Here is a 26,581-nt window from a genome sequence, read left to right as displayed (position 1 = left end):
ATTAACCTCCCGTTGCCTCGCAGTCATGCGGAGGAGCTTCCAGGGAGCAGCCCGGGTCTCTCTCGGGTGACGGCGTCCAAGTGAGCGGTCGCTAGTTGTAGGCCTCGACGCACATCCACTCGAATTCAGGCAAAGGCAGCGATTCATATTCCGCGACACCGGATGACCGCGGGATGAAATGAGCTCGATCGCGGCCCCGGTTTACGGAGGACCCGCTTCACCGCCGATTTGTTTTAGGAACAGTTTTTGAAAAGAAACCTTTCCTCGGGGTTCTACGAGTCAACGGTTTAGCGAGACAGGAAGTGGATTGAAACCCACGTTCCTAAAATTCAGCCCATTTCAACGTGAGGTTTATCAATTTCAAACGTCACGTTCAAAGGTGAAATCCATTTCTTGAGTGACACGCTCGAGAGAGTTTGTGTAAAACGGAGCCGCGTAAGAACAAAGGCGGTCCGGCGGTTTTGCCACGCTCGGTCGGAGCTGCGATTCCCCCAAAAGGGCGGTCGAGTGAAAACGGGGTGACCTCGCCGCTTCGGGAAATGCTTTATTCAGCCTTGAAATAGGGAGTTGCGGCCAGGCGGGGGGCGGCCGGGGCCCCCTCCCGTCGTAGCGGTATCAGGTTTGCACACATCAATTTTGGAAAATGGTGTATGGAAGCATTTGTGCGGTGGCCAAACGGGAGGTCCCCCCCCCCCAGAGAAAATATTTGCTCCAGTCTGAAAGAATCTCCTCTCCGCCGGGTCCTAAATGCGATTTGTGTCGTTTTTGGCCGCCGGCGGTTTGGGGAAAAAGCGCTGAGTTCTGGGGTCTGGCGACGGTCCCGGAGAGTCCGTCGTTCATTAATAGACAAATGCGTCTCTGTCGTCTGCTTCGACAATTAGTCCGACCGATAGCGTCGCCGTCCGTCGGGCTGAAGCGGTTCGGGACGTTTGGACCGGTTCCCCGAGGAGATTTTCAATAAAGTCCGGCGTTTGAAAGACTTTTTTTTTCTTCAGCGCTTTTGCTTTTTCTCAGCCAAAGAATGCGACCGACGCCCGTCGAGACATTCGTGCAATTCGGAAGTTGGAGGAAATGCAAAACATCGGCGACGTCATTCTGGTGAGCTCAACGTTTGGGGAGGAAAAACAAACAAACAAACAAACAAAAAAAAAGATGAGCCATTTTTTTCAGGAAAATTTGCCAGAAATGCTCCGTTTTTTCCTTTTTGGAAAATTATTTCATCACATGAACAATTTATTCATTTTGATACTTTTTGTCAAAAATCTACTGAAGCGTATCGCGGCCACACCAAGAAAAAGCTTCACTGTCCCGTTATAATGTGATATGTTTCATGTTATCATGTGAAAACATCATGCTATAACATGGTTGATTACATGCTGCAATGTGAACATTTCATGTTATAACTTGAAATGAATTACCGTGTAACATGAAACATTTCACCCTAAAATGCGATAGTGGACTTTTTTTTGGTGGGGTGTGGCACCAATACGCTTCCGTGATAGAAAACTGACGTAATTTTGCAAGGCTAAAACATATATTTTTAAAGAATGTTGGAATTTCCCCCACAACAAAGAAGTATTTTCTGGGTGGACCCCGCCTCCTGCCCGTTGACAGCTGGGATAGGCTCGTGAGCCTGGTGAGGATAAGCGGCTCAGAAAATGGATGGATGGATGAGAAGTGTCCAAGCGCAGTAACAGCAAATTTAACACCCCCCCGAGACAAATAAGTCACATGACTCAGAGAAGGGAAAGTGGACACTTTTGCTTCTTTCTGTACATTTGGACGTTTTCACTCGGGGGTGTCCTCACTTTTGTTGCCGGTGGGCTGTTTGGACAGCAATTTGTGGCAAAATGTGACATGAAATGACAGATTGGGGGGGGGCGGGCGGTGTAAAGGCTGGAGGTACGGACTGCAGTTCCTGGTCCTGCTGGGTTTTCTTTGCGACAAACTGATGTGACATTCAGAGAATTGCGTTGGTGGATTCCAAACCCATCTGAAAATCTGCCATCGAGAAATGAATTAGCGTTTCGAAAAATTATCTAGCCCCTCCCACATGCCGCAAACGTACGTCAACATATTAAAATGTTCTCAAATGAGTGGCGCGCTGGTAGATGTGCAAGTCAGAACAATCGCAACATTGATAATGTTAATAATAATAATAACAACAATCCCAGTATAACGTAGACAAGGTCTGGTGTTTTGTATTTTTTTTTTCCATTTCATTTTAATTCATATTGTTGACTAATAATATCATGAAAATAAAGTACTATAAAACTATCGGAATTCAAATATTTAGATTTTCAGAATAAAGATATTTTCTTCTTAAACTAAAGGTGGCTAATAATATAGCCGCAACATAAAAACATCTATGTAATATGTATGTGATGTAATGTTTCAAAATAAACAATAACAAATTATGAAGAGAAATGACAGTAAAAATATATATATATAATTAAACTTACAATATTTGGAACGATATGCTGAACTAAAAAATATTGATGCGATAATGCAAATATATAAATGGCATTCATAGAAACGATGAAAAAAATAAAACAAATGCATCCATTTCTTGTATTGCGTGTTGGATTTGGCCAGCATTTGGATTTTGCTGAGGCGGCGTTTTCATTGGCTGCAGCAAAAGGTAGCGCTTCTGGTTACAAACTTTTTGGACCAATCAGAAGGCGCCGTCGCCTTTCCTGCCCCGAGCCGAGTAGCAACAAGTCCAACCTGGACCGCGACCCGGACTATCCCCCGTCTCCGCGGACGCCGTCGAGACCGGGCTCCGAACCCGAAAACGACGATGCCGGCTCGCCTCCGAACCGTCTAGCGTCCATTTTGTGACGTTTCATGAAGACGGGGAGCATGTTGGGGATGTACGTGCCGGACAGATTCTCCCTGCGCTCGTCCAAAGTCCAGGATGGAATCGGTCTGTTCACGGCGCGGCGGGTCAAAAAGGTTCGTGCCCCTTCCCCGCCGCCACGGAACTTTTACTGCAACTCGCAGCTCTTTTGTTTCGAGGTCGCTTTTGGCCTCTTTTGAAAGTGGCTGTCAAACGCGACGACTTGTGACGTGACGTGCCACGTAGCAACACAAACGCCCCCCCCCCCCCGCCACTATTTCTTCTTCTTCTTCTTCCTCCCCCCTCACTCATTTTTTTTTCTTACCTTCTTCACCTTCTCCGAGTTCGCATTCACATCAATTCGACGCAAAAAAAAAAAAAAAAAAAAACTTTACAAGATTTTACGAGTAAAGAAAAGTCCCGGAAGTCACTTTCGGAGGAGCATCTCCTCGCTCTGGTTCAATCACTGACCTAAAAAAAAAAAAAAAAAAAATGACTGGATGGCGCATACATATGGGTGAAGCCAGTTGGCCGCCATCTTGGTACTCCCAAAAACAAGTGGAGGACATGGTTTACAGCTTGGATTATGGCGAGTTTTTCCTCAAAGTTTGGCATGCAGAATTCAAACTAATCGTGTGAGATTGACATTTTTTCCACTTCTGGTAACATGAAGGATTTTTAATTCGACTCGGTGAGCCAAAACAGGCAAAGGCAAAAGACGTAGAACACCGCGACTAGCAAGAAACCTCGCATATTACCCCGGGCCCATTTTTTGTGACATGTTTCCCAAAATACGCTGTGAAGCACTGTCATCATAACATAGCAAAAAAAAACTAAGCATTTTTGTCATAGAAACATACATTTTAAGTCAATCAGTTGGATATATTTTAGGAAATAAGGACTCGCAATGGGCAAATACATGCTAAAACGCGTTGTTCATTTGTTGTCTCTGTGACAGAAAATTTCAACTTGTTTCCACGCATTTGAAAATCAAATTCAATTTGCAGAGTTCTGTATTATGAAATTCATCAAAAATTTCACAGAAAGTGTTTTCTTGCTTATTCACTGATGAAGTTTGGGAAAATATTGACATTGTTTTTTTGCGAAAGGTGAAGCAGAGAGTGAACGGTGAACAACAACAACCGCAAACAAAACTTTGTTCAAGTGAATTAAGTTCATTGGGGAAAAAAAACCCTTTAAAAAAAACAAACTTTAACAGCGTCAAAGTAAATCTTTCAAACTTACCCGTGGAATGTTTTCGCACAGCCACCCAACTGGCGATTAACACTGCAAAGGCCATCATGCTTGTTTGGGGAGGATCAAGATGGCGGATGGCGACTTCAGTTTTGGTGGCCAATGAGCTATCCAGTCTTTTTTTTTTTTTTTTTTTTTTTTAGATCAGGAATATCCCCCCAAAAAACAAACAAACAAACAAAAAAAGATGGGCAAAATATGACGTTTGTGGTGGCCGCGCCCCCCAGCCAGGACTTGAAGATGCGTTCAGGTGTTACACGGAAGTGTTGGGGAAAACGACTTCTGCAAAATCATCCACAAAAGAAAGTGATTTTTTTTCAACTTCTGGGCTGCCAAGCTCATTTTTGTCGGTTCTACCTGTGAAACCATATCAAAATTTTGTCGTAATATTTGGTGGCAGCTGCTCAACAGGGGGCGCTGGGGTGCCACTATATCACATTGAAAAGGATGCAAGTAAAAAAAAATGTTTTAAAAATCATAGCAGGATATGGTCCGAAAAATATACATTTTTATATACTTAATTTATCTCTGGTTGTCTCATCGTATGACGGAACTTCCACTTTCGGGCGCGTCGACGACCTTCGTTAAATGTTTGACGCGCAGAGCCAAGAAATTTGCAGCGGTGGAGTGTGGTTTAACATTAACCCCCCCCCCCCTCCCCCCAAGTTACTGGAAAAAGGGGGCTGGTAACACCCCCCTCAAAAATGCTTGCAATATCTCACTGCGATTATTTATTATATAAGACGATTGAGAATTTCGGGAGCGATTTTAGCAAGAATCACACAAGTCAATGTAAATAATTCGCTTTGGTGGGCCACTTAACGTGACGCTTTGGGCCAGGTTTGGCCCCCGGGCTTGAGCTTGACACCATTTTTTGAGAAATGAAAGTTGTAACTTTAAGAGAATAAATTCTTCAGTGTTGACATAAAAAAAACCTTATATTTTAACATTATAATTGTCAGATTACGAGTTAAAATGTGCACGTTTAACATAAAAAGTCAAATATTTCCCAGATTACATGTGTTATTTTACAAGAGTAAATCTGCATTTTCAAGTTATTTCAAGTATTGAGAATTTTGGAGACTGAACAAAAAAAAAAAAAAAAGTTTACCAATGTGATGTTTTGTGTTCTAAGGGAGAAAAATTTGGGCCCTTCGCAGGGGAGAAGAAGTTGCCGTGCGAGTTGGACGAAAGTGCCGACACCCGACTCATGTGGGAGGTGAGCGCACATTCCGCCCCTTTGGGTTTTCTTTCGCTTAATTTTTTCAAGCAAAGGAAATCCAGTAGGGGCGAGCCAGCCGTCTTCTTAGCCGCTGATCCTCACAAGGGTCGCAGAGAGCGCCGGAGCCTATCCCAGCTGTCATCGGGCGGGAGGCGGGGTACACCCCGAACTGGTCGCCAGCCAATCGCAGGGCACAAAGAGGGAAACGGCCGCGCTCACAATCACACCTACGGGCAATTTACAGTGTCCAATTGGGATGTGGGAGGAAACCGGAGCGCCCAGAGAAAAGACACGGGGAGAACACGCAAACTCCACGCAAGCGGGTCCGGGATCGAACCCGGGACCTCGGAACTGCGAGGCCAACGATTTCCAGCTGATAGACCGTGCCGCCCGTTTCCGTTTATTTGTAAGAGAGCAAAGAGGCTACTTCCCGGCTCGCAAAGGTCGCCGCGAGGTCATGCCAACGACCAAGCCCAAACATATTCTTCTTCTTCTTCTTTTTTTTTTTTTGTTTTTTTCGCTTCAAAGTGTTTCTTGCCACTCCCGCTTGACGTGTCGTAAACTAAACATTCAGCAAACTTTACCATCGGAAAGTCCGCTAGCTTCGTGCTGAAACAACAAAGACAAATGCCATAGACTGACGAACAGAACTACCATCAATGTTATCATAATTTCCAGTTTTAAACCTTTGAAGCACTGATATTTGGACACAAATGGTGCAGCAACACCTGCGGACGAAGCGTATAAGAATCCCAACAGGCGTATGCGGCATTCATGATGCTGCCGAGTAAGTCGAATGCTTTTCAACTTTTCTTTTCCTGAAACACACACGACCCGATTTTGTCGGCGTTTCTGGAACTGATTAGTGGCGTTTCCTTTCATTTCACTGGCGAAAGCGGACGAGTGAAATGGACTTTTTTGTTGTTGTTGTTGTTGTTTTTTTTTGAGGTTCGTGGCAGCAAGGGTGACGTGCTGTACATCCTGGACGCCAGCAATCCGCGCCACGCCAACTGGCTGCGTTTTGTCCACCAGGCGCCCTCGCAGGAGCAGAAGAACTTGGCGGCCATTCAGGTGCGTTTCCTCGCTCGGGCGGGCGGGCGGACGGACGGACGGACACGACGGAGCCTTTTAATATGACTTTTAATAAGTCACGCCAGACAATAGCTTGCCTGCGTGTCTCAGCGTTCCGATGATTATGATTATCGTCGTCGTTTGGCAAGCGGACTCACCTCCCTTTATCTTCGCAAAGGCACTTTATGTATTTTAGTAAGTTCTCGTTGTGGTGGCAAAAGTACTCACGCGCTGTACTCGAGTACAAGTACAGATACCGGTGTGAAAAAAGACCGAGTAGAAGTAGCGAGTCAACACGTAAAAATGAAATGTAGTACAACAGTACATCAAGAAAAATGAATTCTTACTGTCAATTACATACACAAATTGTTCTCAGGGGCCATTAAAATGTGTATGTATTTATGTATTTTAACAGTATAATAATGACAATTTTCCAATTTCTGTATGTAATTTAATTCACCAATTATGGTATGATATCAATTTATTGTCATTCCTCGATTTGTGTGGCGCAAACAGAGTGCGAAAATTGCTTTTCAAGAAGGAAAAAAAAAATGGCGAAATAACCCAAAACAAAATATTTGAGGTGTCAGACATGCGCTTTGACTTTCATGATTAAATGTTAAATGTACATACAGTATGAATTATTTGTCTTGTGTTATTTACAACAATAATCAGCCACACAAATTAAAGAAAAAAAAATGGAATAGCTACGTTTGAACTCATGAATTTTATTGAAAAAAAAGGACAAAGTCAGATATTGACAGCACTTGACTTTATTTACATTTTACTCTAGTTGCAGCTTCATTCCAAAATGGATTAAATTCATTTCTTCACTCAAAATTCGACACACGGCACCTCATAATTATGAGGTCAACTTTCTTTTGAGTAATAATAATAATCATCATAAAACAGCCATCCACGCAGTAAGTATTCTCCAGAGCGCGTTCGACTGCTTCGGCTTTCAACCGCCGGCGCGCACGGAACAAAAGATCCGAGGAGGCCCATTGGGGACCGCCGTCGGCGAGTCCTTGTGGGGCCCGGACGGAGCCCACGTTCGAATCCCGTTGCCGACTTCTGGGGGCAGCTCGGAAAGACACGCGGGCCAAGCTTGTGGCAGCAGGTCCAAAAAGATTCGGGACTGCAAAACGTACATCAAGTCTTCATCAATATTGAGAAAAGCCTGCAAATTTTTTTGATTTTTTTTTTTTTTTTTTTTTTTCCCCTTTTAGATTTGAATAAATTCACACAAAACATTTTTTTCGTGTGTCATTGTCCAGTGTAGAATTTGGAGGAATGAAACTGCAACTATTAAAAATCATAAAGCGGAAAGCAGCAAATACTTTCCTGGATGCACTTTCAGGGCTTGCAGAAAAGTTTTCACAGTGCTTCACTGGCTGCTTTAGAGTGCCTCGTTGTTGACCACGAGGGCGTGCACATCATGGTAGGAAAGACCGAAGCGGCAGTAGCAAGGTGGGGGTAAAACCAGCACGTGGATCAGGGCTTCTAGCTGCTCTGGCGGCTTTAGAGCGCCCCGTTGTCTCCCGTGAGTGAGTGCACGTCATGCAGAGAAAGCCGGAAGACTGACAAGGGTGGCACATTTTTTTCCAAAAGTCTGACTTGACATGCAACGCATGGACAGGGACTACACGCTGGCGTGGCCACTTTAGAGCGCCCCGTTGTCAGACGTGAATGCATACTCGTCATCCAAAAAAGAAGATATTTTTTTTTTTTTTTTAAAAATCAAATTTCACAGCCACCACGTGGCTCGATGCCTTGCGCTACCATTGCTGCTTTAGAGTGCCCCGTTACGCACGAGAAGGCGGAAGTGCCATTCGAGAGTGGACGGGGATCAAGTCCCATGAGTTTGCAGCGTGCCGAGAAATTCGGAAGCGTGAGGAGGGTGTTTATTATTTTTTTGAATTATTATTATTTGTTAAAAGTCTGACTTCCCAGCCAGCATGTGGTCTGGCGCCTGGGGCCGGTGTGGATGCATTAGAGTGCCTCGTCGTCGGCCGCGAGTTCACGACAAGGTGAAAAGAGTTTAAAAAAAAAAAGGAACAAAACAATGTTTTTTGAAGGGTTTGTTTTGGTATGTAGTTGGCCAATTTTTGAACCATTCAATGTTTTTCATAACAGAAATGTGCATATTTGTTTTCAATTTCGAGGGACTTTCATCTATTTTGGAACACAGCAAACTCAAAGGTGAGCGAGACGCGAGCGTGACGACGGTGCTGAGTGACAAGTGAGCCGGGTTCAAAGTTCACCAGATCAACCCCCCCAAAAAAAAAAAAAACGTCTTCATTAACTTTGCCCGGCCAACGACATCAAACCTCGGTTTTGTCCAAACGGAGGCGATTCCAAATACGCGTGAATAACGATTAAGAGGAGGAAAGCGGGACGATAAATGTCAGCGCTGACGAAAGGCAGAGCTTTAGGACTCCAGCGGTTGACCTTTCGGCGAGCAATCACGTGGACCGTCTGGCGTATTGATGCACTCGAGTGTTTTCTTTTTTTCCCCCTGCCGAAGGATCATCACTTTGTCGCAGACACGTGTCAATGTGAACTTTCAGCGGCAAGGCTGAGGCAAAAACTGTTTTGACTAAAAGATACGAGCAAAAACACATGATTGGGATATTATACTTTGTACAGTATATAAAAAAATAGATTTTACAATTGTTTTTATACAGAGACACTTGTACCTGGGCATACGAGCGCTAGCGCTGCTGCCCTGTACGATAGCAATTGTTCCAGTATTTGATGGCAAAAAGCTGTTGTTGTTTTCTTCTGAGCCAGGAAGTGTGGGATGCTCAGACGGTTGTGGTCAGGTGCGTCGTCAGGGGCAAGAAAATGTCCAAACACCACGGAAGGGTTAATAAAGATGATCCTCCATTTTAGTGAGCATTTGAGCGATTGCCCCACCCACAGCGCCGCCGCAGTCGAGGTTTCGGGGAGCCTCTTGAAAGCGGCCTTTTGGTTTCAGGACGGCGAGAACATCTTCTACCTGGCCGTGGACGACATCGACACGGACACGGAGCTCCTGATCGGCTTCCTGGACAGCGACATGGAGGAGGAGGAGGAGGAGGAGAGGAGGAGGAGGAGGAGGAGAGGAGGAGGTCAACAAAGATGAGGAGGAGAGCAGCAAAGAGGCGAAGCACCTGGTCGAGATGGGTAACGCCCACTTCCTGTCACCGTCGATTGGGGCTAGGCCAGGGTTTTTTTTTTTTTTAACCCCAAGATCTACTTTTCAAGCACATATCCTCTCCTATATTTAAAATACAGAATTAGCTTTTTGTGCACTGTATTGTCTGTGCTTTCATCCTGGATCAGGCTGTGCCAAGGTGGAATTTTAAAAATGACACGCCATCTCACTTTCTGCACTTTCCACTTTGGCTTCAGACCAGACCTTTCCCACTCGGAAGAGAGGAAAATCTCTTCCAGTTTAACTACTTTTTCTTCAATTTTTCACATGCTCTGCATCTTAAAACAACTGCATTTCTTTTTTTTTAACTTTGAAAGTAAACATGAGCAGCATGTCTCGCTCCTCTTTGCTCTACGTTGCCCAGACTGTGTTGCTAACTAAAGCAGATGGGCTGCGTAAGTACTGTAACATTTGTAATTATGAGTGTACGTTTTTAAGAGTGGGGAGGGGGGAGCGGGTGTAAGGTAAACTAGGAAAAAGAGAGTGTGGCGGAGCAGCGGTTGTTGTTAAAGAAAGTTCAGTGAGTTGCCTGAAAGAAACCAGCGGCTTCTTCTTTTCATTTTTGACAGCACGTATGTGAATTGTGCCATTGGATGTAACAACCAGTCATCCCTGACTCAATGAATCACATTGCAAAATACCGCAAACTGAACACCTATATGTTGTACTTTCAATTTGCATTGGATTATTTTATTACATTTTTTTTTGCGCGCAACGCAGTTTAGAGGCAAGCTCGGCTGACGTGTTTTTTTTTTTTTGTTTTTTTTGGCACACCGTCCCGCGATCGAAGACGCGTTGAGCACCCCTGGGCTAGGCTAGGCTAGGCTAGGCTAGGCTAGGCTAGGCTAGAATCCCAACACTTGTCGATTTGGACTTATTCCTCCGCTTCTCTTATAGAAAAAGCAAATAGCCGTGAGATTTGTGTAAAGGTTCACACTGTTACACGGCTAACTGGGCGCCAACCTGATGAAAACAAAGCCCTGCCGTAAGCGCTGAATCTGGCAAAAAATGCAATCCTGCGCCTCCAGAACTGGTGATCAAGAAGGAGGACCACCCGTGCTTGCTCTGCGAGAGCAGCTTCCCCAGCGAGGAGATCCTGGCCGCCCACCTGCAGAGTCTCCACCAGAGGCCCGGCACCGACGAGAAGGACTTCAAGTGCAGCAACTGCGGCAAGAAGTTCCCCGTCAAGCAAGCGCTGCAGCGCCAGTGAGCCAAAACGCCGCCTCGTCCGTCTTCCGTTTTGCGCCCGAGACAAACGGCGGAGCTCGTCATCGTGACGGCGAACGATCGCCCGACGCCCACAAAGTTTACTGAAAGGTTTACGCGGCGGGGATTTGCTCACGGGAGTGACGCCGAACGTGAGGTACACTTGCACGAGCCCACGATCGCCCCAAAGTAGCGCGACAAAAAAAAAAAAAAAAAAAAAATAGAAAGATGTACGTAAAAAATACACAACGTATATCATAAACAGAAATGGAAATACATCAACAATTGTCTAGATCCAAGTTAAAATGGTAACATATTGGATGAAGAGTACACAAAATATCAAGAAAAGGCAACAATGCTTGACTAAAAAAAGATTGTACAAAAAAAAAGAAAACATAGAAAGATATTCCAGAATAATATGTTCTACTTCTTTTATCAATAAAATGAAATAAAACTAAAATATTACACAGATATTAGACAAAAACAGACTTGTGTGAAATACAAAAAGGCAAGACTATAAAAAAACTAAATATGTATTTCACAATCAACTGAATTATGTATTTTTAATAGATAGATCTTAGAAAGCTTTGAGAAGAAAAATACACAATATCAAAAACCCAAACACACAGTACGTTAAAGTATTTGTGCTTTTACGCTAAGCTCTGCTAAATAGCAAGCGTCATCGTTTTAGCAAATCAATGAAAAACAAAATTAAAGAAAAAAAAAACCAAACAACAACAACAAAAAAAAGCCAAAACGTTCCCGAAGTTTCCTCGCGTCTTGGGATTTTTCTAAATTGGAGCTGAATGCGATTTGATTTTGCGCCTTCCCTCCAGCGTGTTGCACTGCTCGGAAGCGCTGAGCCCTTCGGGGGACGCCAAAGCCCATCACCAGTGCTCCGTGTGCCACAGCTCCTTCAGCTCCGAGTCCAGGTGGGTCCAAACGCCGTCCTGCCAGAGCGTTGGCCTCCCACTCCTGAGGACCGGGGTCCGAATCCCGACTTTGCAGGCCCCTCCGGCATCCCGAAAACACGCAACATTGGTTGCCCCTGGGTGTGATTGTGAGTGCCACCGTTTGTCTCGATGTGCCCTGCGATTGGCCGGCGACCAGTTCGGGGTGCGCCCCGCCTCCTGGCCGATGAGAGGCGGGATTGCCTCCAGCCTTCCTGCGACAGTGTCCAAATTATTTTTCCCATGTAATCGTGGAAATTTGTGACCCGATTTCTCCCGGCGATGTAATTCATTTCAATTCCGCCGATGGCGATGGTGCGACGTCGACCGCTCGCACATTTGTGACTTTTTTTGTTTTTGCGCGCAGCTTCGAGCAGCACAAGGAGGCGTGCAAAGGCGACGCCCGCTTCATCTGCAAGGAGGAGAGTTGCGGCAAAAGGTTCAAGAGCAAGGACGCGCTGAAGAAACACAAAGGGAACGTTCACACAGGTCGGCATCGGCGGGCGCCTCGACGCCCCCCCCGCTAGCTCGGCCCCGTTCGCCTGTAATTAGCACGTAATTGCGCGGCGGCACCGGATAATTTGCCTATTTAGGCCAGGATGTAGGCCACGGGTGAGCCCAGATGGAGACTTTGATATCTGAGGAGATCGAGGGTCCCCCGGGTGGGGGGAGTGCGTCAGACGGGAGGGATTGGGGTCACGCCGGCGACAAATAACACCTAATCGCCTTTACACTACATTTGACGTAAAAAAAAAAAAAAAAACAACAACAAAACAGGCAGATGTCATTATTCATTTTATGTGTGTTTTTTTTTTTTTTTTTTTAGGGGGGTTTTTAGGATCGTGTACTTTTACTCCTCCCACATTCTTCAACCACAATGAAACAAAATTTGACACAAGAAACTTTAACGATTTATCTTCTGACGCTTTTTCAGTCAAAATATTGTGATTGCATGAAACACTTTGTCACTCTCACTTGAAGTTTATTGTGAACGTCACTCCTAAAAACAAAGAAAAAAAGACTTAGGGATTGTTGACTGAAACATCAATTCTTCCACCAAAATATATCGATTCGTCGAACAAATGCGAACGTACGGCACGAAACGCCACAGATAGGATCATAGAAATGAGCATTCATCTTACAGTGATAAATCTTCAAATACTTGCGAGATCAGCACGAGGAGCAGCAGTGTGTACAAAATATGATCATAATTTTCCTTTGTCTATTTAGGAAGTGCCAGAAGGAAGCTGACGTGCACCATATGCAACAGGAAGTGCTCGTCATCTCTAAATCTACAAGAACACAGAAAGGTAAGAAATCGATCAAAATATTACATCAACAAAATAAAAAAAAAAAATCGCAACACCTGACAATGATACCCCAAAAAAACCAAATGCAAAATACAAAAATATCCAATGAAGATGTATAGATAGTAATAATCATCATCACCATCGTTGTACTGAAAAATACAAAAATTCTACTGAGTTTGTAGACGGAAAAGTGTTTGCGTTTTTAAAAACTTCACGAAAGTAAACGTAAAAGTGCAGCTTTGTGAACTCGCGTGGATGCTCAACGTCTAGTCGACGCTTGCGAAATGGAAAAAAAACTGAAAATACACGTTCGGGAAATGAGCGTACTTGCCTTCCACTCAGCTCCGTGTCATTTACCTCAGCACCCGAACGGGTCTCCAGTACCTCATGACTTCCATTTCCAGGTTTGCGTTCAAACGAAGATTTTCCATTTTTTTTTGACATCCAAGTTTTAACAGTAGCTGAGCGAGATTGTTTTTGGTGACATAATTTCTCACTTTGACGTTTTTACAGCTAATTTCGCACCGCAAGCTGAAGGAAAAACTGAGTTGTACCGTAATAGCTCGAAAATTACATTAGCTACGTAAGCTTTTCTAGCAGCAGTTTAAAACCCAAATTATATCGTAAAAAAATACAAAGGTAACTTTGAAAATATAGTCCTTATGATTCAGTATTCGTTTGCAAATATTACTAAATATTCTGATGCAATCATTTAAGATATGATTTAAAAAAATTACAAACATGTAGATGCTCGAGAGACAATAAGTCTTTGACAAACAAACAGAACTAAAAAAAAAAAAAGAACGTAAAATGAAAATACAAATGTATGACAAAAAAATACAATGCATGTAAGGGAAAAATAAAAAAAAAATGCATCATTATATTTATTTAGTTTTTATTATTATTATACATTAACCTTTTTTTAAATTTCCAAGACAACAATAAAGAAATACAAAAAAGATACTGACACCAGTTGGAAAAAGTACATTTGTTCCAAAGACTTTATATAGAGTATAAATAAATGAAATGAATGCTAAAAAAATATCTACACTATATTTAAGGAAATAATAACCAAAATCCAGTGATGAGTAATATTTTTTGAATTTCCAACTGACATTTTTGCTGCTTGATTTTCTTTTTCGCATGAAAAGTTCCCAACTACCGATGCTAAACCTAGGGTCCTCTTTCACCCTTTGCGAACAGATCCATGAAATATTCGACTGCCACGCTTGTGACAAGAAGTTCATCTCCACCAATCAGCTCAAGCGACACATGATCACACACTCGGGTCAGCTCCAAAAGTCCGCTCGAGCCGACCCGCCGACTTTTCGCCGGCGCGGGTAACACGTTTGGCGTTTTCAGAAAAGCGTCCGTACACGTGCGAGATCTGCAGCCGCTCCTTCAAGCGCCTGGACCAGGTGACGGCGCACAAGATCATCCACAGCGAGGACAAGCCCTACAAGTGCAAACTGTGCGCCAAGGAATTTGCCCACCGCAACGTCTACAAGAATCACAAGAAGGTGAGCGAGCGACACAACCCCGAGTGGACGGCGGGATTTTTATTTACGGGTGGTTTCACCACACTCGCGCGCTTCAAACACATTCAAACAAAGTGCAAAGTATTCTTTCGTGCCTGTCGTCACTCTTTCAACTCAAAGGTCAACAGTCCTCGGAGAGACTTTTTTTTTTTTTTTTTTTTTTTTTTCCCCATGACATTTTCAGGCTAATGAGCAGTTTTCATTAGCGAGCGCCGTCCTGTCACCGTCTCGGCTGTCCGTCAGGGTCCCGTCGGTGGCTGAAATCTCCCGAGTGACCCCTCGGTGCCCTCCGTGTTTACTTTGGGGGTCGGGGTGTCACTCGGATGGATAAATTGAGGGCAGCGTGGCAGAGGAGCCAAAACAGAAGCACTTTGAACTCTAATCCCCTCCGAGCCGCTCGCTCGTCTTCGTCAAGTCGCCGGCGCTGAGCGGCGCTAGTAGCGAGCCTCGCGGCTGATCCCCGTCGCGCCAACTCCGATAAACACGCTGACGCCGCTCTCTTGTGTTCTGTCTCCACCCGTAGACCCACTCGGAGGAAAGACCTTTCCAGTGCGACGAGTGCAAGGCCCTTTTCCGCACCCCTTTCTCTCTACAGCGCCATCTACTCATCCACAACAGTAAGGACGAGCTATATCATATCCAATTTGACGCTTCTCTTCAAGACACTGAAGAAGATTCGACGCGATTGCTTTTGCTTGAAAAAACAGAATTACTGGACCTGCACGGAATGAGTGTTGTTGATGGAAATATTGAAAAGCAGCGGGCCGAGTACAGAAGCCAGCGGGACACCTTTGGGAAGTCCCGGCAGCTCCGAGAACGCGATTGATGACGTGCGGCCAGAGCAGTAGCTGTTAAACCCGTCATCCACGGCTATTAAAAAGGACAAAAGTCACTTTAACCCGAGCAAGGCACTACGAGAGTAGACGACAGAATGCTGCTTCTGACAACAGCTTGCTTGATTTTTCCGTATTTAGCTGGTCATGTTTCGTGACTATCCTCAACATTTTTAACAATAATTGTTGGCATGCCGATATCTAACGAGGTGCTAACCTGCAAAGGGAAAGTGCTGCGACAGATTAATGGATTGAAATTTTTTGAATTTTTTTTTTTTTTTTACATTTCTCACTGCGATTGTGTACCGTCATGAACGCTAACATATAGCAAGACTGCAATCTGAGAACAGAATACCGTCCTTAAATAAGAGAATAACTTAAATGTGCCCCGAGATTGGCCGGCGACCAGTTCAGGGCGTAAGCCGCGGGACACCCGCGGCCCTAGTGAGGATCGGCGGAACGGAAAATGAATGGATGGAAAAACTCAAATGCTAACAGTTGGCGTGCTAACATTCAGCAAGATAGCAAGCCAGGATTTTTACTGGGTGCCAGGTATTTTTTTTTCTCTCTGGGAATTTACGGTGACAAAAGTGTCAGTCGCTCGCAGAACTCACTCGTATCTGTTGGCCGTTGGTCCGAGCGACTCAACCGGTTTGCGGTCGAACGACAAAGACGCGTCGCGGCTCGGGGCCTTTCTCAGGGCGGGGTGACGAGGGCGGCTAAAGCTAAGATAGCGGACCTCCCGCACATGGAGGCGGCTCAGTGACATCCAATCGGTCACCTTCTCTTCACAAAAACGTTGAAAAAGTCTCAATACGTTTGGAAAAAGAAATAAAATTGACATATTTTGTGTACGACACTTTCGGATTGGTGGACACACCTTGAGTCAAATTGACCCAGAGACGTGATTGTGGTTGCTGAGAAACTACAAGAAAATAATTCAATCTGTGAGCTGTAATATTTTATGTCGTTAATGACGATACAAAGGATGTTTTTTTTCGGCGGGGGATTTATGAATTTTTAAATGTAATATTTTAACTAATGGAAATTTCAATTGTGGCTTTGATTAAAAAGCTATTTATTTCAACTTACAACCACACATTATTCAGTTTATGGAAGACCATTCGCCAGAGTTTCAGCTATTTCAGTCACTTTATGGCTTTCCCAAGATGTGTTCCAAACGTCCACCATTTTGTTGCAAGCAAACGTGTACTCGTCTGGCCAAGTTTTGAATCACTTTTATACACTCCTCTTTCGGGATGGCTCTTATTTTGGCAGTTTTCAGTTCTTCAATTGTTTGTGGATTTGAATCTGTACACTCTGGCATGGTTTTGTCGCAAAATAGCTTCTCCAGGGAGAATATCTTCTGCTGATTTGTCCAAGACATTTTCGGGGCAACAATAGCTGCAAATGATCATCCATCGGTTCACCTTTCACGTCCTGCAACAGAAAAGACATTCGTTAAAAAATGGATTTTTTTTTTTTATCGAATAAAATATGGGTGCGCATCTTTTTTGGTCACCCTGTAGTTAATGACGAGACATAAACGATTATTGGGGTTTATTTTGTGTCTGACACTTTTAAAGAATCAAATATGTATCGTTTCAATTTGACCCAGGCCCATTATTGTTGTTGCTAAATGGAACCAAGAAGGTTCAAGTTCTGTCTGACTAGTTTAACTGCTCATGTTATGAGCAACACATTGTAATTTAATTTTAAATGTGTATGTTTTCAACACATTGGCCGGGTCATTTTGACCCAGAGATATCATTCCTGATACCAATTCTAAAAAGAAGGTCAAAGGAAGAGAAACGCTGCAATTGTGGCCCAATTTACTGTCTGGAGTTCTGCCTTTGTCAGTTCCATTTTGCCCCAGATTTAAAAAAAAAAAAAACAAACCAAAACAACAACTTTCATGCTTAGGTCACACCCGCACACGACACAGGACGGCGTAATTGGCCTCAGACAAAAGAAGAAGCTCGCGCTGACGGAATCTTTGTCGCCGCAGGTGAGCGCACCTTCAAGTGCGACCAGTGCAACGCCACCTTCAAGCGCAAGGACACGCTCAACGTGCACATCCAGGTGGTCCACGACGGCCACAAGAAGTACAAGTGCGACCTGTGCGAGAAGGCCTTCGTCACGCCCTCCGTCCTCAAGAGCCACAAGAAGGTGAGCCGTGGGCGGGACCACCGGGTCCAAAAATGACCCAGACAGATAAAAAAAAAAAAAAAAAAAGAGAGAGAGAGAGAGAGAGAGCGAGACGCAGTCATGCGTCATCATCAAAAAGACAAAATCTAACAACACAAATGTCCGAGAAAGAAACTAATTTGACAAAACTTTAAGAAAGACCAGCAAAAAAATACAATCCTATTTTTTAAAAAGGGCAAAAAATATTTCGCTGAAAAATTCAAAAATGTTGCAAACTAAATACTCGGAAGAAAAAAAAAAAAAAATCAACACAAAATGTAAAAATATTGAAAACAACGCAGGCAGCACGGCGGTTCAGCTGGAAAAGCGCCGGCCTCACAGTTCTGAGGACTCGATCAGTTCCATCCCGGCCCCGCCCGGGTGGAGTTTGCACGTTCTCCCCGTGCCCGCAAGCGTGGCTTTTCTCCGGGTGGGCACTCCACTTTCCTCCCACGTCCCCAAAACAAGCAACGTGAATTGGACACTCTGAATTGCCACAAGGTGTGATTGCGAGTGCGGCTTTTTGTCTCCACGTGTCCTGCGATTGGCCGGCGACCAGTTCAGGGTGTACCCCGCCCCCTGCCCGTTGACAGCTGGGATGGGCTCCGGTATGCCCTGTGACCCTTGTGAGGATAAGTGGCTAAGAAAATGGATGGATGAATAAAACAACACACACCAGTTTTAGAAAAGTTTGAAATCAGCAAACCATCCTAAAATGAATGTTTTTTTTTTTTTTGAAACGTATGCAAAAATAGAACAATAGTGCAATAAAATACTGGGAAAAATGACATTTGCCATGTTGGAAAACAATACTGGATAAGCCTGTAGCAGTAAAAAGAGAGCGAGGCGGCTTTGTTTGAACTTTGGCGCGTTTTCTTCCTGCCTTCCCTAATTTCTCTCAAGCAGGTTTTGCCACGGCATTTGGCCACAAAAGCCATTTAGCTGCCACGTGCAAAGCGCAGAACCGTTGACGGCTGTCAAAAGTCCCACCAGCGTCCATCTCCACCCGGGGAGGCCCGGATAAAAGCCCGGAATCGATCTCTCGCCTGATTGAAAACGGCAGGCGCTCCGTCGGGGTCGCGGGAGCCCGGACCGATCCAGTCGCTGATCTGACGGCGTCCACTGCGGTTTGGCACCCGCGCTGAACCCGTCGGCGGCGAACGGTCGTCTCGGAACAGCGGGGACCGCCGAGGCTCGCTGCTTTGCAGGGGAGGGGGCGAGGAGGCCGCCGCCGCCGCGTGGGCTCGGGTCGGGATCAAAGTGGCCCTCGCGCCTCGGACGACGACCCGCTGGCTGCAAAACTTTGCCACGCCGAAAATAATGCCAGATATTCATCAATGCCGGGTTCGCTCAGGATCCGCACGCTTTCGTTGCTCTTTGTGCTCAAAATGTTAGAAAATTGGGAAAAATGCCACAGACACAAAAGAATCTGGGAAAAATATCAAACAAGATGGAAAGGGCAAAAAATATTACAGGAAAATCACTGGAATGCAATGGAAAATAAAGACATGTTGGGAAAAAATATTGGCAACAAAATTAGACCAAATATGAGTTTTCCCCCAAAAATATTAAGACAAAAATATTGGGCAAAAAATACACAAATGTTTGAAAAGCAATAATCGGAGGCATCAATATTGTGAAAAATAACAACCGTGGTATTAAGGGGTTGCAAATTTGCAACAGGTTTAATATAATTGAAAATTTTAAGTTCCAGAGTATAATTTTCTGAAAGTATCAGATTTTTCTCTCTGCAAAATCTTTTTTTGGTCCAGAGAGGGTTAAGAAAAAAATCAACTACACTCAATAATAAATAAAACCATAACATACTAGATGGAAAATACACAAATGAGAGTGGCCGCAAACTTTGCCCGTCGGGAAAGCAGCGGCGACTCTGCGTGATGCAAATCCAAAGCAATGGCAGCGAGTGAGAGTGACGGCAAACACAAAACAGCGCCAAGCGCGTTCCCAGTTGCGCGTCGCCGTCAAAAGCGCGCCTCGGGAGCCGTGCCGGCCGTTCAACGTTTGTTTCGACTGACAAACCACTTTGTACAAATGAAAAATGTCTTCAGAAGTTCACCCGGCCGGCGTCTATCTGGAGCTGGTTTAAAAAAGTTGCCACGCAGCGAGCGGCGAATACTTTCGCCAGAAACAATTGCAATAAGAATCAATAAGCGGCGTGTCGGGGAAGCTCGCGCCGAAGCTGCCAAGAAACGCTCCCGGATCATCGGAAACCAACAGTTTTTGCTCTGCCGCTAAAAGCAAAGTACACTAACATTTACTCAAAGTTGTTTTTGCTGTAGGAGAGACAAAAATGCGCTCTTACGATATTTTCTGAAGAAAACTTTTACGCCGTGCAGGAAATTTAGCCCGCCCACATCGACGGTGTCGACCGTCGAAAAATAAAAAGTCAGCAACTTTGTCGCATGTACTGCAAACAAGAAAATACACGGCTGTATTATTTTGTTACAAACCACAAAAACATGGTGAGATTGTCAAAGACCCTGGCAGAGAGCGCAAAAACGCCATAGACAGGCTAAAGAATAACATCGGCGTCGGTGTAGACAACATAATACACACAAGCATTGATTCTTTGTGCTCTGTAAAAAAAAAAAAAAGTGCATGATATTCCTGCAGATTGCTGAATTATTCGGCAAATTTGTCTTTGTGGTTGTCTGCGTTATACTGCCCCCGTGTGGCCGAGGCGCGAACATCACAAGGAACGCCGCAATGTGTATTGAGTTAAAGCAAAAAGCTTTTTTTTTTTTTTTTTTTTTTTTTGAAACATTCCATTGAGTTGTGTCATGGCTGAATGTTTTGCCAAAGTGCAGTATTACTTCTGCTGCGATTAAAACCACGCAGCACATATTTTACGCGTTTGTTTGGGTGCAAAAAATACAGCACGAAGCGCCGTCTGCTAGGACGGCCGGTACTTTCCCTCTCGGGCGGGAACGTGTACGTGCACGCGTCGCACGTTTGGCGCCCGACGATCTCGTCCGTGTCAGTCAGGAGTGCAAATGACAGGTTTGCCTTGTCGAGGCTTTGGCGTCCACAAAATATCTTTCCAGAAACTTCCCCACACCTGGCACGCGCGCCCACGGCGGTGCGTTTACCACACGCGGGAACACGGGCGACGTGCCATGACTAATGTGAGGGTTGCGTGCGTTTGTGGGACGCTCGGAAAGCACGTTGTGGACGGTGGGGCGGGGGGGGGGGGGGTCTGTTGTCCAAAGGTGGCTGGTGACGGGGGGGGGGGGTGGGCGTGCACATGTGCCGCCCCGGCCTTCACTGCCCAAAGGTTATGACCTCACGTCTGCGCAATATTTCCTATACCTCACGTTCACTTAATGTACTTGCACTGCATGGCGGTTGAAGTGCACTTCCAGACCCCCTCGTTTAAAAAAAAAAAATGAAAAAAAAATGTAACTCAACTTGTGTATTCAAGCCATAATTTACGTTTCCTTCAGCGTATGTGTGTGTGTGTGTGTGTGTGTGTGAAAGTCACTCTTTGGTTGTATTTTCCCACGAGTACACACTTTTTTTCCCCATTTTGATAATCGGAAGATTTTGGCTATTCGCCGTCGGGGCCCGGTCCGCAAGCGCCACGAATAGCGGGGGTCCGCTCGATGTCAAATCCACTTTTTCACTTTGAAATGAACTAACGTGACTCGAACCCCGTCTAGCCCTGCTTTTAATGACGAAAAGCGGCACTTTATTGCATCAAATGATCAAAACGGCTCACGTCGACGTAGTTCCTTGGCACCGATTGCCACGTAATGGCACCAAAGCAATACTACAAGGATTTGACTCGAGTACAAAACAGCGACGGGCGAGTTCAATTTGATTTTGATAAAGTGTCAAGTTTAGCAGCAGGAGACGCCAAGCGGGGGAGCCGGCGAATCCTACAAAACATTCCCCCCCCCCCCAAAAAAGGGGGTACAATTAGGGATCATTTTGAAGCAAACGCTAAATTAACAACACCACCCCTCAAAAAATAAAAAAAAATAAAAATACAAGGCTTTATTTCATGGAACAAAGAAACAAAACGTGCCATGCATTCTATAAAAAGGATTCCATCCATCCATCCATCCGTTTTCTTTGCTGCTCATCCTCACGAGGGTCGCGGGGAGTGCTGGAGCCTATCCCAGCTGTCAGCGGGCAGGAGGTGGGGAACACCCTGAACTGGTCGCCAGCCAATCGCAGGGCACTTGGAGACAAACATCCGCACTCACGATCACACCTACGAGCAATTTAGAGTGTACAATTAATGTTGCATGTTTTTGGGATGTGGGAGGACACCAGAGTCCAAACTCCGCACAGGCGGAGCCGGGATCGAAGCCGGGTCCTCAGAACTGTGAGGCCAACGCTTTGAGAATTACAATGGTCTCTTAAAGTGGATAATGTGTACCTTTGAGAGGCGTGGCCTCGCGAGCGACATCAGGAGCTTGACTTGTGTCTGTGTGTGAGCATTCGGGTGTGAGCTGTGGCCCACAGCAGCTCCTTGCAAGCGTTCTCATTTTGTATCGCAGGACTGCTGGAAAGAATGACTCTCGCGTTGTGTATCAAATATTTATTTTATGCAAATATTCATTTTTTTTCAGACACACACGGGCGAGAAGGAGAAGATCTGCCCGTACTGCGGACAAAAATTCGCCAGCAACGGCACGCTGAGGGTCCACATCCGCAGTCACACAGGTCAGTCGTCTCATGTTAGCTTCTCCGGCAAAGAGCTCAAGCTACTTGCTAATATCATAACTGAAGTGTTTCATGCGCGTAGCATTACAGATAAATATCTGTCTGCGTTTAAGCAGTTCCCGGGTGTATTAAAAGTCTGTCTGCGCTCTCAAAATAATAATAGTATTCCTTGCTGAAGTCAGCCCATTTCTAAGCCTGAAAATGTATTTAAAAAAGCAACCGCCAATGAAAGCACGTCGACTCGTTTGATACATTTCCCATTCGTCGAATGTTTTTGAACGCTCATTTCCGCGCCGCAAAGATGACCTCGAAACTTGGATGTTCATTGAACGGCGTTAAAACCGGAAGGCCGCGCATTCCTGCGCGTCTCCCGAGGCCTGGCACCAACACACGCACATATTATTGCGCCCCCCCCCCCCCCCCCCCCGCCAAGCCCCCGCCAAGCCCCCGACACAATCTTTATAGTCTGCAGCCCTCCCCTGGCAAGTCGGGACAAACGTTGTCAGTTTCTACCTGCCGGTGTGCGCACTTATGCAAATGGCGCGAGGTGAGAACCAGAAGATTGTGACCTCCAACGTTGGACTTTTCGAGTTGGGAGTTGCCCGGTCCGTCGGTGGCGTGTCGTTCTGGTGACGCCAGTTTTTGCCGTGGTCCGGTTCAGGTCAGCAGCAGACGCTCGCCCCCTGCCAAAGTATCCGGACATTTTTTTTGCTTTACGAATATTTCAAAAGAGGCGTATCGCGGCATAACTTTCCCAACGTGAAAAAGGCCTGAAAACTGCCGTTCTTCCTTTCGGGATGGCAAACATTGACCACAAAGCGTCCGCTGACGACTTTACCCGCCCGTCAATTAACTTTATGACTTGGGTACAGCAAAAGGCCTTTTTACAGCGCCTGTAAAACGAACCTGAATTGGTTCTAAGCACCACAGCCACAACAAAAGCGTGAGGACGCCCCGAATGTACCGAAATACCGGGACCAGCTTGTGACATTTCCGTCGCGTGGAAAGCCATCCTCACTCTCCAACAAGTACTTGAAACGTAAAGATGCGATTGGAAGAGCGCGAGCAACAGAAAGTTGTCGAAGCGGATGATCGAAACGCTGCCGTCGATTTTGCAGTTAGGATTCAACACTTACAGACGCTCAAGTCAAGTTTACCTGTAAAGGGTTCAAAGGTTTGAAGTTCATCCCGAATCACATCATGAGAAATTTTGCTCCGTTTTTGCGTGGAAACGCCCGGTTCCGCTTTCTTTCTTGAGAGTTTTGCGGGAAAGAAGGAACCGTAAGCGAATTCCATGTTGGAAAAACACCTGACGCTTTCACACCAGCAACTTTTGGAAGACCTTTCAACCTTTGGACTGTTTTGTAAAGAAAAAAAAAAAAAAATGGAATTCTGGGGTAAGGTATCAGGCCTGCCAGTGAGCTCGTCTTGGGGGCCTTTTTCGGGGGGGGGGGGGGGGGAGGCCTACGACGTCGAACGTAGCTGATTGGAGGAAGGTTTTGCCAAAGGAGAAGAAGCCAGAATCATCCATCGAGTCTTGACTTTGGAGTCCGCCAGTCCTCCCTCAAACGTCTCCATTTGGGTTCAAACGCTGCTGCTGGGGTCTTCAGGGATTGGCCGCCCGTGCCACTTAAAATTCAGTTGAAGATCCCGATAGTTGTCTTCGGATCTCTCAGCGGATCCTTCCCCAAGTTCCATTCCCGAGCTGCTCAGTTCGATAGCCCGGAATCTCCGTGTCAAACAGTCCGGCGCCCACAGGTGCGAAGTTTAACACCGGGAGTTTGACCTCGGAGCCGTGACGGCTTCGACAAGATGAGAAATGGCGCAAATTGTAAGTCGAAATGATCCAACGGGACGCCGTTGTGCCAGCATCCGGGCTTAGGTGTGGAAAAACCCCAAACCGAAATCATCGGCGGATCTTCCGTCCCATTGGTCGCCTTCAGGTGTCGCCACGCTCGGTGTGGTCTGCATCTTTGTCAACGGCTTCCTTTGTGCGTGTGGGAGGCAGGGCCCGACGTAAAGCCGTGTGGCCCGCTCTGAATGTATTTATGTAGAATAAACAAAGGCGAGGAATGCCGGGGGGGAGGGGCGGGAGCCGAGGGGGGACACCTCGAAGAAAGAAAGCGAGGCGCAAAGGGAGAAAAGAACACTCCAAGAAAGCATCCAGCCGGACGACCCGCGACCCCGGCCGGCTGTAAATCTGTCCCCTCCTTCTATGGCTCGTGTTTGTTGTGCGCGAGGCGTCGGTGAAAGGCGCGACTCGTTCCCGGAGCGCCCGTCCCGACAAGGTCGCGTTGTTCTCAGACGGCGAAAAGGAAGACTCCTGGTCCGTCGTGTCGGAATTCGCCTTCGTGTCGTTAGGAGCAACTTTTAAGCCTCCGGTTGAATTTGCGTCGACAGATCCCGGGTCAAATCGACTCTCGGCGTATTGAAAGCAGCCAGAACTTTTTACAGCACAAATGTTCCTGGGTCAATTTGACCCGGGCATGTTAAAACGGGTGGACAAGGGTAAAAGAAAGAACTCGCAACCCTCCTGTTTTCTTGCTTTTCTCAGGCGCGAGATGTCAAATTAAGCCAGGAATGTTTAAACATACAACGTAAAACCAAAAACAAAACAAAACAAAAAAAAAACCTCTCCTGTGATGTTCAGAGGCAACAATGTTCACGGGTCAATTTGACACCGACGTGTGAAAACTACACAACTATTACGCAGTAATAACGAAATAACTGAAACAATCCTTCTTTGTTATTTGAGTTGAAGCCCCAAAAATGTCACTTCCACGCCGGTTTTCTTAGGACCGACACGTTAAATTGATGTGGGGACGTTTAAACGTGCAGATAATGTAGTTCAAAACAAACAAACTCGTAACTCTTCAGTGGTGTTCAGGAACAACAATGTTGACGGGTCAGATTGACCCGGGCAGGTTAAAACATTTGTGAATGGACAAGGGCAAAAGAAAGAACTTGCAACCCTCCTGTTACGTTGGTTTATATACCGTTTAAAAAAAAAAACCAACCCAACCCAAACCAAACCTCTGCTTCAGAGACAATAATGTTCACGGGTCGATTCGACACGGACATGTTAAAACACAATTATTACACAATAGTAACACTCCTCCTTTGTTATTTCAGTTGAAGCCGCAAACACGCCGGTTTTCTTCGGAACGACACGTCAAATTAATGTAGCGACGTTTAAACATATTCAGTTAATGTAGTTCAAAACCAACAAACTTGTAACTCTTCAGTGGCGTTCAGGAACAACGACGTTGACGGGTCAGATTGACCCGGGCATACTGCAAGCATGCATCGTTCCGTCGGAAACCGCAAAAATGTCGCCGGATCAAATTGACCCACGGTCAATACTTGTGCTCATTATCATGAAAATATACAAATCCTGTACAAATAAATGGACACACCCGTGGAGAATCGCTGATCTCCAATGAAGATTTTGTGTCAACCCGCACGCAGGGATTGTTTTTCCATCCCAGCGTCCAACGTGACCACTTTTGGAAAGCTTCAAAAAGAAACCCTGTTTGTCTTACATTGACCAATCGCCGGCCGTCAGCAACGTGCCAAAGACGGCCTCCGGCTGAGCCGAAGACCTCGGAAGCGGGCGGCCGAAGCCCGGTCTTGTTTGTCTTCCTGCCGCGCAGGGACCACGTCTCCGGCGGTCGTTTCTCAGTTTTGATTTCCGAGGAATCCCCCCCCCCCCCCGTGGCACGACAGGCGCAGGTGCCACTTTCTCCGCTTCAGTAAAAGTACAAATACTTGCGTGAAAAATACGGAGATGGAAACAGCCTAAGGCACTTGTGTCGGTGACGGAGTCGGTGTAGTAGTGCTACCGTTCGCCGTTTGGGCATTTAACCTTCGGTTGTCAGGGGACTCAAAGTTGACAACAAGAGATTGTCGGCAAAATGAAAGCAAATCCAAAGTGTAGAGCGCGATCCGGTTCCCGCGTCGCTTGATACGCAAGCTCGAAACGGGTGCGGCAATCCGTCACCATTTTGACGATGATTGAGCGCAGTTTTACGATTCATTTCGGTTGTGTGGGGCAGAACAAAGCGCGTGCTTCATAAAACCGCTGGAAGGGAAAGCGCGCGTGGTGGTATGCGTGGTGAGCAGCAAGCCAAGCAAATGAGGCTTTCGTCCGACAACCTGGACCGGTGAGTTTGGTCTGCGGCACGCACTTGGAAATGGAAAGTACAAAAAGTACCGCAAGGCTTATTTTTTTTTTTTTGCAGAGTTTGGCCCCAGCGAGTACAGTCGCGCAGTATTTGTAC

At 45.8% G+C, this 26,581-nt stretch overlaps 1 protein-coding gene across 1 annotated transcript in view; it reads left to right on the top strand.

The window, feature by feature from the left end:
* The first annotated feature begins 2,496 nt into the window (after nucleotides 1-2,496).
* The window catches only part of prdm5 (PR domain containing 5), a 40,827-nt gene continuing 16,742 nt past the window's right edge, over nucleotides 2,497-26,581 (top strand). The window contains 14 exon segments of the mRNA XM_061825731.1: nucleotides 2,497-2,955; nucleotides 5,229-5,312; nucleotides 6,264-6,386; nucleotides 9,367-9,466; nucleotides 9,469-9,521; nucleotides 9,969-9,980; nucleotides 10,628-10,791; nucleotides 12,109-12,230; nucleotides 12,972-13,051; nucleotides 14,255-14,339; nucleotides 14,414-14,571; nucleotides 15,113-15,206; nucleotides 17,431-17,591; nucleotides 22,208-22,301. Of these exon segments, the coding sequence (XP_061681715.1) occupies nucleotides 2,848-2,955; nucleotides 5,229-5,312; nucleotides 6,264-6,386; nucleotides 9,367-9,466; nucleotides 9,469-9,521; nucleotides 9,969-9,980; nucleotides 10,628-10,791; nucleotides 12,109-12,230; nucleotides 12,972-13,051; nucleotides 14,255-14,339; nucleotides 14,414-14,571; nucleotides 15,113-15,206; nucleotides 17,431-17,591; nucleotides 22,208-22,301 (1,438 nt within the window). The 5' untranslated portion in view covers nucleotides 2,497-2,847.

This window comes from Syngnathoides biaculeatus, chromosome 7, assembly GCF_019802595.1.
Source record: "Syngnathoides biaculeatus isolate LvHL_M chromosome 7, ASM1980259v1, whole genome shotgun sequence".
NCBI lineage: Eukaryota > Metazoa > Chordata > Actinopteri > Syngnathiformes > Syngnathidae > Syngnathoides > Syngnathoides biaculeatus.
This window is presented reverse-complemented; position numbering and strand designations above follow the sequence as displayed.